The sequence below is a fragment of the Hypomesus nipponensis genome, chromosome 15 (assembly GCF_054491055.1).
Source record: "Hypomesus nipponensis isolate SF chromosome 15, ASM5449105v1, whole genome shotgun sequence".
NCBI classification, from domain to species: Eukaryota; Metazoa; Chordata; class Actinopteri; order Osmeriformes; family Osmeridae; genus Hypomesus; species Hypomesus nipponensis.
This window is the reverse complement of record NC_140375.1, coordinates 18417501-18431022: the sequence shown is the minus strand read 5'-3', so window position 1 is coordinate 18431022 and position 13522 is coordinate 18417501. Positions and strand designations below refer to the sequence as shown.

The following is a 13522-nucleotide window of genomic DNA, read 5'->3' as shown; positions in this document are numbered from 1 at the left end:
AATAAAAAAGGTCTCTAATAGTGTGTGTGGGAACAAAGGCCATTACATGCAAAAACAACAGAAAATATTTGTGTTGTTTTCACAGGAAAATAGTTTATTATTTTGCTTTCTATCATCAACTATTCAATAGCCTACTATTGTTCTCACATACCACAATAGTATATTGTTTATACGTGGACATGAAAGGTGTAAACATTTATTGTTAACGTTCCCGATAGCTTCACTGGGGCTTTGTAATTTGGAAACATTAAAGTTTTCTGTGGAGATTAAATACTAGCTAGCTAGCTATAATGTTAGCAAACGGCGTCACCAAACGGCACGCTTTAGTAACGACCACTCAGAAGGCTACTAATGGTGCAGTTTAATGCAGATAAGGTCTAGCGGAGCAGATTACGACAATGCAGTGAAAGGTCAAGCTAAAATAGTTTTGCTGACTACATAGCTAGCTAAAACTGACCAAAATAGAGACCAGGGTTTTGATATAGTGCTGTATTGATGTAGGTATGTTCCCTGCTCAGGTATGGTCCCTGCTCAGGGAACACATCAACATCTCCAGCAATTATGTTTTTTGGGGTATAGCTTAGTGAAGAGCTTTTGACTGGACATCAAGAGGGGACAAGTTAATGTATTTATATTTGCCACCATTTGTTGTCATGTTTGTTATTTGGCCATCATCTGTTTCTTAGTGTTCCTCTCAGGCCTCAGCAGGATGATGTAACACTTTGGGGCAAATATGCAGACCAGAAGTCCGTAACTGGAGGCCAGGATGGCAAAGATCTCCACGGCAACCGTGAACTTCCCCGGAGAGCTGACGTAAGCTGGGATGAACGCGACCCACACGGTGCAGAAGATCAGCATGCTGAAGGTGATGAGCTTGGCCTCGTTGAAGTTGTCTGGGAGTTTCCTGGCTAGGAAGGCCAGGAGGAGGCAGAGGGAGGCCAGCAGGCCGATGTACCCCAGGACCAGGGAGAAGCCCACCATGGAGCCCACAGCAGCACACTTCAACACCACCTTGGAGCCCTGGAGGCCCAGGTCACGTTCAGGCAGGGGAGGACTCAGGAACAACCACACTGCACAGATCACCACCTGAAACACACAGAAGGTTCCAGAACCTTTGATCTCAGATGAACATTTAGTAGACACTAAAGTGTGGCAGGCTTTGCCTGTCTTAGCAGCCTTTACCTGTACACAGGTAACCATGCAGACACTGCCTCTCTGCTGATTTGGGCCAAACCTCCTCATCAGAGCTCCAGCGCCGGGCTGGGAAGACCGGAACGCTGCCAGGACCACGATGGTCTTGACCAGCAGGCAGGAGAGACAGAGGACAAAGCTGATCCCAAACGCAGCCTGCTGGAGCCCACACGCCCACACGGACGGCTGACCAATGAACACCAGCGAGCACAGGAAGCAGAGCTTGAGTGACAGCAGAAGCAGGAAGCTCAGCTCTGAGTTATTTGCCCGCACCTGAAATGAGAAGAAAAGTGGACTTGAAGGACTAAAGATAGAAAGGAAGTGATGTAATGAATTATTTTCCATGAAAGGAATTACAGTCATGTGATTGGCTCTCACCAGTGGAGTGTGTCTGTGGTACAGGAAGACAACAAACACCCCAACAGTGACCGTAGCACCAGACAGGGCCGCCGTTGTCAGGGTGATTCCCATGGTTTCGTTGAAAGAGAGGAACTCCAGCTGACGAAGAATGCAGGCCGTCTGCTCGCTGTTAGACCAGAACTCCTCGGGACAGCGCTCACACTGGAAGGAACCTGAAGGACAGCGAACATAGAGAATCAAAGAAAGAAAGAGAAATGTTATGAATTACTTGTCATGGAAGTAAACATCAATGTTTCAGTCAGTAAAGTAGTGTTGATTCTCACCAGTGTGGTTGCTGACCTCCCCGTCAGAACAGGGGATGCAGTCAAAGCAACAGACTGGCTGCCCCTTCCTGTTGGCCAATCGGGTGCCAGGAGGGCAGCTCTCACTGCACACTGACTTGGGGGGCTGCAACGTTAATGACAGGTCACATATTACAATTTCATATGTGTCACGATACTGGGTTCACGATATGATACATACTGCGATATTGGGTTCACGATACGATACATTTCACGATATTGGGCTAACGATACGATACTCTGGAGGAGGGGATCCCTCTCTGAATTGCTCCTCCCAAGGTTTCTTCAATTTTTTCTCCCGTTGGGAGTTTTTCTGGGAGTTTTTCCTTGTCTTCCTTGAGGGTTTAGGTTGGTTGAGGGGCAGTTCTATGGGCGTATGTGAAGCCCTCTGTGACATGCTTGCGTATAAAAAGGGCTATACAAATAAATTTGATTTGATTTGATACGATACATATCGCGATATTGGGCTGACAATATGATTGTTGCACCCGTACTGTTACTTCATGACTGCTTATACCAGGTATAAGTATCTATGTTGATATGTATTTGATCAAATTCTAAATACCTAATCAGGTTTTCCTTTGCTTTTACCTCATTCGATCCTGTGATCCACTGGATGGCTGATTCATCAATGCGGAGATCCGACCCTTTGACTTGGCCAATGGTGGCCAGTTTGAGGGAGCCCTTGTTGGTGGGCCACCAGTTCACCAGGTCGTAGGCTGCAGGGATATCAGCGCCCCGGAAGTAGAACTCGTCCCCGAGAGGAGAGGTGAAGTTCACCCTTTTCAGATGCTGCAACAGCTAATGCAAAGCAAATGCCTAAATAGAGAATGTACTATTTGGAAGAATTCATATGCTCTTGGGTTCCTGAAATGCATTTGGCTCACCTCCGCAGGGGAGAGGTTGTGGGGAGTGGAGCAGGCTGGGTTGTTGCCCCAGGAGGGGGTGTCTCTGTTGGGGCAGGAAAGCAGGCTGTGCAGGGCGTGGGCTGCAGCGTACACAGCCAGGTACACACTATAGCTGGTCCTCAACTGAGAGGTGTCGGTGAAGGAGCTCTCTACCCCCCACAGAGTCTCTGCTCCGCTGCAGGGGGGCAGGAGGGGGGCAGTGGGGGCTGGAGGAGGTGAGGTGCTGTTTGTGTTTCCTGTCTCAGGGCGGCAACCAAACTCCATCTCCCAGAGTTCCCTGAGGAGCCAATCTTCAGGACGCTGTGATGGATGCAGACCCCTCAGGTGAGCGCTGAACCCAGGCATCGGGGCACTTCCGATAGCCACGCCCAGAACACCGCGCGCAACCTTGAAGAGGGCGGGGTTTTGGAGCAGCTCTGTACTGGTGCTCCAGGCCTCGCTGGCAAGAAACTGTCTGTCAGTCACCTGCAACACACAACACAGACAGTGGTAGGTGGCAGTACCCTGATGGCACAGCGAAATTGGATCCAGCGGTATAATCTCACATTTCTCTTAGCCAGCTCCAGGAGAAGGGCTCTGGCGTCAGTGTACCAGGCAAACACCAGGATGACGCGAGCAGAGGAGGCCTGGATGGTACCAGCAGCCCGCTCCATGTCCCTTGCCAGAGTCGCCCTGGTGAAGGTCTCGAAGAACGCCAGACACACCCCTGTCCCCTGGACCTCCTCCTGGAACACCTGGAGCATGCCAGTGAAGGGTTGACAGACGGAAAGTAAAGTCATGGTGGTTACATTCAGCACTCTGCAAGTCTTACACACAAGTAAAAAATTACAATTAAATCTCAGCAGAAACTCTTTCAAAAATGATCACATAAAAAGACCATAGACAAATAATCGGAATATTGCTCTTTTCAACTGACTAATGCAGATGACCAGAAAATAAACATCTCAAGTCAAAATTCTTGCCCTACTCCCCTAGCGAGACAAACCTGAATGCCCAGACGGCCGTAGTCATTGTCCACAGCGACGGCCCCGACCCAGGACCAGCTAAAGCGCTGAGCGAGCCGGGCCATGGTCCGGGCCTGGTACACGTCACTGGGGATGGTTCTGAAGAAGTTGGGGTACCGACTTCTGTCGCTGAGACAGGGGCAGCTGGCCTGGTAGCTGATCTGGAGGAATTGCAAGAACAACACAATACAATTTTAAACGTTTATTTAGTTAGATACCTACAGCGTGCAGACACTGTTGCTAGAAAATGATCAAATAATGGAGCAAATGTAACTACGTATAATATTAAAAAACACATAATAACGGTTTTACTTGAATATACAATAGGAAGGTTTCAAATGTCAACCATATTTTCAAATATCATCTGTTTTACTTTCTCAAAAATCATATCAAACATAAAGATGTATTATTTTAGAAGACACTTTTACCCAAAGTGACAGTCAGTGGGTATTTAAATGTGGAAACTTGATCTGCAGTAAAACGCGGTTCCACTGAACTAAGCCCATCGTGTCTGGATCACAGTGCTATTCTCCAGGGGTTGCTGAGTGTGTGTCCTCACCACAGGCACAGAGCGAGGCCCCAGAGTGTGTGTGAGTGTGTGTCCTCACCACAGGCACAGAGAGAGGCCCCAGAGTGCTGGAGAGGATCATACTCTGAGTGGACGAGGCGTCGCCGATGACCAGTGAAACAGAGTCTCCAGGTCGCCCATCTAGAGAGGAGTCAAATCAAATTAAACCTTATTTTTAAAGCCTTTTGTCACTAAGAGCTTCACACATTACTTCCATAGAACTGCACCTAAACCAACCTAGAATTCTTAAAGAAGACAAAGAGTTTTTTTGTTTGTTGAGTTTTTCATTAAATAAATTACACACAAAATACAAAATGACTGAACAATACAAGGCGATGCAGAATGTTCAACACCTTAACTGAACCCTGCACTGTTTTATATTTTGTACAATTTAATATTTTCCTTAAAAACAAATACAATAAATACTGTACATTGTTTAAATCGCTGTAGTTAAAAACACTTTTTTAGTTTTTGTTGGGGAAGCCTAAAAATCAAGTAATTATTTCCAAAAACTCTGTTAGTGTGTATATGACAATGCATTTAAACAGATCCACTCAAGACAGAAACATACCTGCAGATTTTCCCGCTTGTGCTCCACACTGCGGGCTCCCCCCTGACACCAGAGACAGCGCCCCCCGGAGGCACCAGGGGTGCATGATACAGCTATCCAGAATACGATAGCCCAGACGCAGCCCCGGTAACAGGAAGGGATCCCGGTTAATCTCATCCACCGCAAACACCATGGCGTGTGCCCATCTCATTTGCTGCCCCTGGAAACTGAAACCATGGCGATAAGTGTTGGGAACCGAGAGAGACTCAGCTCAGATGCTTAACCAGCTTCACAAGGAGACGTTTGTTATTCTGAGGAGAAAACTTTGGAAAATATTGTCAAATAAACTTACAGAATTTTCGTCCGAAAGTGGTTTAAGCACTAAAATTAAGAAATCATGGTTTACCATCCATGTATAGATGAACAAATATTCTTGACTTGAAGCAGAATGATGTCTTAGAAACCACATTATTTCACATTCATAATATGATGTTAGTCCTTGTTAGTGTTTCAACATATTATTTCACATGGATGTTTTTTAACAGCTCTTTTGTGTAAATAGTCTGTTTCCATGACATAACATGAGAATGTAACATTTGTAAGTTGATCTTAATATGTGTAGTTAAGATGTGCTAAAAACTCAATAAAAACTAAAGTATAAAAAAAGAGAATGTAGGAACTAAGTAAGAAACTACATTTAAGGTAAAAAATTATATATACTGTATATAAAAATAATACTGAAAAAATTATAACTTGTATAATGACTAAAAGTAAAGCTAAAATACTTAATTCCCTGTTTTTACACAATTGTCAACACATACATTTGACTAATAATTGAACAAATATGCTGACTACTTCTGTAGATCAGTAGAAACAGTTTGTACTTTCCATGTCTGAATATAATGAATTCTGACAGCTTCTCGTTATCGACACACATTTACATTTATTCATATAGCAGACGCTTTTATCCAAAGCGACTTCCAAGAGAGAGCTTTACAAAAGTGCATAGGTCAATTATCATACACAACTAGATAGCCCCAAAAACATTGCGGGTAACCAAAACATGCAGCATACATTGTGAAAAGCAAATAAGTGCCAATAAGAAGAAACATAAGAGCATGTAGTTAAACAAATGACAACTTAAACAACATGAACCTCAAAAGTGCAATAGTGTACCTGTAGTACTTCGAAAGGCAAATAATGAATAAAAGCAAAATGACAATGAAATCTCAGAGGATTTAACTGAATGAGCAGAATACACATTAAAAAAGAATTATTCTAATGCAGATTTTCATAAAGAGGCAACAAACAGCCCAGAGCTGTCAACGTCCTCACCAGAAAAACTATCAAATTAAAAGTAAAACATCAGAAGCTTAAAAAAAAAAACATTTTATAATACCTGCTAAATTGTTGCTTTTTAAACCAACGGTTCGTAGGACAAAGGTTGCATTGTGAATTTTTTTATTTAATTCAGAACTTTATGTTGTATTTGAGATCCTGTTGATCAACTGTCTCATAAGAGTGAACCCACTACAATCTGATGTTGCACTTAAGATATAGTAATAGTTCAGAAAATGCTACTTTGCACTGTGCCTGGTAAATACTATAAACATTTTATTCAACGCTTTTTGTCCAAAGTGAGAAATAATGCTTCTTGAAATACACTGTCCCTCAACTATGACTGTTCTGAGAACTCTGCACTTCTGTTCCTTGATCTTCTATTGTACGGAGAACTGACGTTTTTATCCATCTGCTAAATTAATAAAACACAACATGTAAACCTGATGAGAAATCAGAACTTCAAACATGATGTGATATTTACCTGGCACAGGGTTGGAGGTCCAGGGGTGTAGTGAAGCGCAGGTCTGGGGCAGGAGGCTGGTTGTGGAAAGGGAAGAGCCCACCAATCAGCACGTCCCCATCCTGGGAGAGGCTCCAGTGATCCAGTGCCTCCGACTGGTCCCACCGCGAGCACACGGTGGCCAGGGCCCCCTCCAGCCCCCAACCCCCTCTGCCCCCCACATCCCTGCCCACTGCCCACAGCAGCAGCAGGGGCATGGCTGAGTTCTGACGCCCAGAGATGAACCAGGACAGGAACATGGACTGTGCAGGACAGGCATGGATATGAGTTCCTGTCAAGGGCAAGATTGTGGTTTTATAATGACCATAGTGTCTGCAAAGGACAAAACAAGTTATTGAAACAGAAGCCCCTCAAAAACACCTCTCCCTGGAGAGAGCTGGAGTGATCCTGTGACGTGTGTGTTGTGAGAGAGATGGGAGTCTGTGTGTGGGGAGTGTGTGAGAGGCTACAGTGTGTGTGAGAGGTGTGTGTACAGTTTGTGTTACAGGTCTGTGTGTGTGTGTGTGTGTGTGTGTGTGTGTGAGAGGTGTGAGTGTGCCACGTCTACAGTAACCCTAACCCAGGACACAGACACTTACCAGTAAACACACACGATTACAGAGACGGAAAAACAGTGACTAAGAAGCATGTGTTTTGTTCAAGTCACATGTCTCTGATTTTATTGCATTGGTAAGAAAACTCTTAGTAATCTGTGGAGGAATCATACAAAGAAGAGAGGATGAACTTAAACACACAAAACAAAAATAAAAAACTGCTCTTTTGTTTGTTCATCTTAAACCCTCTTTCCACGGTTTGTAACTGTCTCTCTATCGAAAAAAACTAAAAAGTATTAATATTAGCCAGCTCAAGCATGAAACCTTATCAAAGTAATTTGAAAAAGTAAAGCCTTTAAACATACAAAGTTTTGATTATGCAACAGAGGGGATATTTTCTTAGAGCTTGTTGATTAGAGAAAAAGCAGATCTGAGCAAGCATGTTGATGTACCATATAGTACTGTAGTGTATCCAATTGCAAGCACGTCTACATTCTGTTTTGCATCCATTGCAACTTGTCTTGTTCTGTGCAAAGGTAGTAGTACACAATTGTTTAATAGTTGGTGCATAGTCATGCTTGACATTTAACATGCAAAAAAACGGAAAACACAATCTTACAGTTTGTTCCTAACCAACAACTGGACTCTATGGAAAAAAATAAAATTATGTCCAAATCAACACAAACTTACAAATAACATTTAAAAGAGAAGGAAGACTCTGAAGATTTCTGACCATGTTTGACTCCATATTTTCAAAAAAGACCATTAGACAAAACAGATAGACCTAAATTAAACAACCCATCAGGTTTCCTTGTCTTTTTGCTGGATAGTAAATATACATGTTTGAACAGGAAACAGAACTACTGCAACAGGACAGCAACATGAACAATCAATGTAGGGCAGTTTTGCAGGAATCTGTTCCCAAAAACATTTCACAGACTGAACCAGGACAGTATTTATACAGGTTACATTTACAGTAAGACTGTCAAATCAGGAAGAAGATCTACAACTGAAGTGCGTCCTCATTGGACAGGATGCACAGGAAGTACACGTTTTTCTCACGTTTTTTACAGTCATTACCAGGAAGTAAGACTTAACAACTGACAGTTACATTTGAAAGTAGGGGGACATTGTCTCTGTGTGATTCGACGGTAGTCAGACAGTTTTGTCAGAAGCCCACAGGATCCAAAGAACAGTTACATATTTCAATCAGTTCCATTTGGTTCACAAGGAAGGCATTGCTCAAGAATCTTTTTGATTTATGACAATTGTCGAGTGAGTACTGAGTATTGTCGATGGTCATTTAGTATACAGTGCCTATAGCAGGAGCCAAGATCAATATATGTAGGATGAGACAAAGCGATTGATTACCCATTAGCCTGTGTATTTTGTAGAAGTAAATGTTTTATGATCAAGGGATCGGTTTTGGCTAACAGAATGCATTACGAAGGATGACAAAATGAATGGATTTACATCGACATAGTTGTCTAGATTTAAGAAATGTTTATAACAAATTGTGTGATCATTTGGTTTTACAATAGTTGCCCTATTTAGTTTTGTTTTAAGAGTGCAGCAGTTAGCTACCACGAGCTCTTAGCTAGTTTAAGGTCCTGTTACTGCAGCTAACGAGTCACCACTGGTCCCATGACAACCCAACTTCCACGTTGTCATGACATCGTTGTCTCAACCGTGACATATTCACCCTAGAGCCGGAGCAGGAAGTAGACCTCAGGTTCAGAGGAGGAGCAAGGGGAGTCGGAGGTCAACAGTGAGTCATCAGTGTAGTACTGGTCTCCATAGTGATCCCCGTATCCATGGCGCATGCTGGTGCACGCCCCCTCCGGCAGCCCCCGGGCTTCCAGGTGGTCCAGGTAGCCCCCGATGTAGGATCCAGTGGAGTGCCTGTTCACTGGGGGGTTCTGGGAAGCCGGCTTGTTGCGCAGCACTACCCCTCCCATACTGCAGGGGGCGCCGTTCAGCGTCCCTCCCCGGGGCTTCAGGGCCTCCTGCTGCCTCTCGCGGGCGCGGCTGTTGATGTGACGCACCCTGCTCTGGCTGCGGGAGGAGAGCCGGCGGGAGAGGAGGGGCGGGGAGTCCTCAACCTCAAGATCTGGAGGGGAGATGGGGGGCTGGGGGTGGGACTGGGGCTGGGGCTGGTGCCAGGGTGGCAGGAGTTGGGGGAGTGACTGGGGCAGCCGGGGCGGCTGAGAGGGCTTGTCGCTGTCCTCCAGGCTCACCAGCCTCCTCAACTGCTCCGTGAGGCTGTCCGCAGACGGGGGCCGCTTGCTGAGGCCCCCCAGGGGGCCCCCCCTCCTCCGCTCCCTCATGGACGGGGTCATGAAGCTACGGCTGATGATGTGGTACCTGCTCTGGAAGTTACACGAGATGTCCTCAGACGTCAGGTCGCCCAGGGACTTAGACATGCAGGGGCTGGAAGCGATGGGGGGCCGGGGGGCCTCAGGCCCCGGCTGAGGAGTAGGGGTGAGAGGGGGGCCCATGTGTGTCTGTGGAAGGGGGTGTGGCTGGTTGTCTGTAGGGCTGTAGGGCTGGGTGGGGGGCTGGGTGTGCGCAGAGGCAGAGGGGAGACAGCCGTAGTCTGTCTGACTGAGAGTGAGATCGCTGTCAGAGCTGGGGGAGTACAGGCCTCGCTCTCTGGACAGGCTCTCCTCCTGGAGGCCTCCAGGGTTGTAGCTGTGTGGCTGGCTCAATGTCCTGCTGAACTGTCTACCGCCATTGGTCAGCTCCGCTCTGTCGTGGGGGGAGGGGCAGCTGGTGCGACATAGAGGGCTGGGATTGGTCGGTCTGGGGGCACGGAGTTGTCGGAAGGCGGAGTGCTGTGTGGCCAATGGGGCGTGGCCCGGGGAGGGCTGGGAGGCCAATGGGGCGTGGCCCGTGGAGGGCTGGAGTGATGGAAGGCTGAGGGGGGAGGGGCAGAGGGGGTGTTGTGTCTGGGGAGCGTAGCGCAGCGGGAACTGGTGTTGGTGTTGGAGGTCTGGATTGGAGCGGCTCTGCTGGTATATGGCGTGGCGTTTGGTGGGGCTGGAGTGTCTCCAGGTCGGGGCGTGATGCGACAACGCCACAGCCGTCTCTGACGGATCCTCGTCCACGTTGACCTCCACCTCCATCAAACTACTTCCTGCCGAGTCCTGACACAACAAGAAGTGGTTCCCGTTCACGGAAGGGCGCGTGTGAGTCCATGTCACGCCCCACTCTCTCTCTAACCCCGGGACAGCGTCCTCGTAACCGTCCTGGTAGCTCTCCCCTGTCTCCTCCAGTACTCCCCTCCAGGTGGGGGAGCTCCCCCAGGGCTCCGTGGCTTCCGTACCCAGGGGAGGAGGCACTCTGATCGGGGAGGGACCCAGGCTGGCTGGGGGGGTGCTCTCCGCAGAGTCAGCCTGGATGTTCCTGATTGTCTGCTCCCTCAGGTTGTACACCGAGACGGGAGACAGCACCTCCTCGTCCAGGATGGTGTAGACCTCCTCCAGCTCCGTGGTCTCTGGGCTGGAGAAGAGAGGAGGGGGGCCGCCAGGGGGGGCTGCCAGGGGGGGTTTGGAAGGAGAGAGGGCCTCCCGGTGACTCGTGTGGTGGGGCGTGTGAGCCGTCTTCTGAGGAGAGAAGCAGCCTGTAATTTTGTCGGTGTAGCTGGAGGTTTTGTTCGCCTTATGAGGAGAAAGGGGGTTCCCTGGGGTTCTGCGAGGCGAGGGGGGGTCCGGGGGGGTCTGGGTGGGGGTGCTGGAGCCCTGGAAACCATGGAGATGGAGAGGAAGAGGGTGGGGGGAAGGGGGGGGATGCCGAAGACGTGGCGGCCAGGGTTTCTACCATTTCCGGTCGTCATGGCAAGTTCACTCCTGTCGGCGGTGAGGTCAAACTGGCCAATCAGAGCGGAGATCGACCCGCAGGTGTCGTTGTCGTTGCCGATAGAGACGGCGTCGATGAGTCGTGAGAGGGCGCTGTCCTGCAAGGAGGCGGGGCTACGCAAGTCGGAGCGATCCATTTTGACAGGAGAGTGGGGGGGTGCTGAGGAGGAGGATGGGGGAGGGGCAGCAGTGCGGAGGGTGGAGCTGTGATTGGTCTCTGGAGGAGGGGAGAAAACATGGCTGCCGTCTGTCTTAGCGGGGGTGCTATGGAAACGCAACTTCCTCTGAGGAGAGCAGAGATCCTCGTCTCTCGTTGGTCCATTCAGCACTCTCTCCTCCCCCTCACCTCTTCCTGCTTCTCCACCAATCACCAGGTAGGATATCACGTCTGATTGGTCGGGCTCTCCGGTCCTATCTGTGGGCTGGGTGGAAGGGGTGGAGACTCTGGGTTGAAGAGAAGCAGATGATTGGATGAGGAGATCCAAGGAGGCGGATCTAGGCCAGTCCACGGGGCCGGTTCCTATGGAAACACAATCAACCAATGAGTGGTAGGGAAGTCGACCAGATTGTTCCAATACGGCACGCTGGACGTCAAGACAACCAACTGACACATTTCACCCAGCCAGCACAAGTCACCAACAGCAACACAAATGAATGGAATGTACCACCAAAACACAACAGAGAAAGACAGGGGCGGGGAGCGGACCGGACCATGGAGCTGTGCAGGTCACAGAAGGAAACATGGATATTCAGGAGAGAGAGGACCAAATACGACGACTTAACCAAGACAGGTAGGGAACTTTATATGTTATAATTATACAGCAGAGCTACTTTTAAGGTGCTTGTTAAGTCAAGTGAGATGAAGAATGTACGGCACACTGGAACAGGAGATGTTGAGGATGAGGCGACCTTAGTAGGGTTAGGGATTACCTGCTGGAACCTGCTGGAACCTGCTAGTCACTTCTCTACTACAGAGAACAGAACAGAACCGAACAGAGCAGAGAAGGAAGGAAGGAAGGAAGGAAGGAAGGAAGGAAGGAAGGAAGGAAGGAAGGAAGGAAGGAAGGAAGGAAGGAAAGAGAAAGTTAAAGTCTGAAAGAGGAAGAAGCGAGTTTCTCGTGAAACACTGTCTTACAGTCTAGCTAAGAGCTCTCCAAACCCTGCTCCTGGAGAGATACCCTCCTGTAGGGTTACACCCAAACCTGCCCTGTAATATTTCAAAGTCTCATTCCGATTGTTAGAGGACCATTAGAGGGAACCCACCTATGACAGTGTCTATGCCCAGGTCCGGGTGCTCCTGACTGGGGGAGCAGAGCGACAGCTGGCCCTGGAGCATCTTCTCTAGGGGCATGGAGAGCGGTCGATGGGTCAGGGAGGGTCGGGGTGGCGGGCCGCGTCTCTCCACCCCCGCCGCCTCCCCTCCCGCCCCCGCCCCCTTCCTGTCTCTCCTGTCCGGCACACAGGAAGTGACACTCCCCTTCCTGTCTGACACACAGGAAGTGACGCTCCCCTTCCTGTCCGACACACAGGAAGTGACACTCCCCTTCCTGTCTGACACACAGGAAGTGACGCTCCCCTTCCTGTCCGAGGCGGAGGACGAGGCGCTGCCCTTCCTGTCCTTCTTGTCCGAGGCGGAGGACGAGGCGCTGCCCTTCCTGTCCTTCCTGTCCGAGGCGGAGGACGAGGCGCTGCCCTTCCTGTCCTTCCTGTCCGCGATGCAGGACGACGACTCTGCGAGCACCATCTTGGTTTTCTTGCGGCCCTTGGCGGGGGCGCTGGCTGTGCGGCGTAGGAGCTGGTCACTAAGAGAACGCTTCCTGGGGGTGGAGCTTGAGTGGGTGTCAACTGAGGATTTGGAGGCGCGGTTGAATAGACCCCGGATGCCTCGCAGCTGACGACCCTGGGGGGGGAGAGGAGGAGGGAGAAGAGGAGGAGGCCCGAGAGAAGGAGGAGAGGAGGCAGGATTAGTATTCATAGATGGTTTAGAGTCCATCACCTGTAGAGGTGGGCTCAGTCACTCTCCTCTAAGACGACATCAAGACGCTCTGCACGTACACACGTAAGCCAGTCACCAGGAAACCTTCTTCATGCAGAGCAGGAACATGTTTACACCCACAATAAAACAACACATTTCCTTTTCCTGTCAACAGCAGGCATGGAACTGTATGTCGTGACAAACATCAGCCCCTAGATGGCGCCACCAGTCAGGCAACACAACAATTTCCTGATGTACAGCACCACAACATCAACATGAACAACATAACAAAACAAACAAACAGCCTGCAGGGCAGTTCACCAGCACCCACCCCCGGGACACAACAACAACACAACAACAAAACAGTTGACATG

General features: G+C 48.8%; 2 protein-coding genes across 2 annotated transcripts in view; both read right to left on the bottom strand.

Moving 5' to 3' along the window:
• Nucleotides 1-660: 660 nt before the first annotated feature.
• On the bottom strand, nt 661-7022 carry LOC146257931 (extracellular calcium-sensing receptor-like). The gene is made up of 11 exons (XM_084674815.1): nt 6745-7022; nt 4944-5149; nt 4413-4513; nt 3786-3965; nt 3346-3534; nt 2780-3265; nt 2484-2693; nt 1875-1998; nt 1570-1763; nt 1183-1464; nt 661-1086 (listed from the first exon to the last, which is right to left on the bottom strand). Exons 1-11 carry the CDS (start codon nt 7020-7022, stop codon nt 661-663), a joined length of 2676 nt encoding a protein of 891 aa, XP_084530941.1.
• A 392-nt stretch (nt 7023-7414) lies between these two features.
• Nucleotides 7415-13522, bottom strand: part of plch1 (phospholipase C, eta 1) — a 46121-nt gene continuing 40013 nt past the window's right edge. The window contains 3 exon segments of the mRNA XM_084674737.1: nt 7415-10852; nt 10855-11693; nt 12437-13073. Coding sequence (XP_084530863.1) covers nt 9020-10852; nt 10855-11693; nt 12437-13073 — 3309 coding nt within the window. The 3' untranslated portion in view covers nt 7415-9019.

Bases quoted from the DNA above. Each gene is read 5' to 3' on its own strand.
- LOC146257931 (XM_084674815.1), bottom strand. From the start codon at position 7,022: ATGTTCCTGTCCTGGTTCATCTCTGGGCGTCAGAACTCAGCCATGCCC. The intron at 3,266-3,345 runs GTGAGATTATAC...TGTGTGTTGCAG, and splicing joins TGGAGCTGGCTAAGAGAAAT to GTGACTGACAGACAGTTTCT. The intron at 1,764-1,874 runs GTGAGAATCAAC...GCTGTCCTTCAG, and splicing joins GGAGGTCAGCAACCACACTG to GTTCCTTCCAGTGTGAGCGC.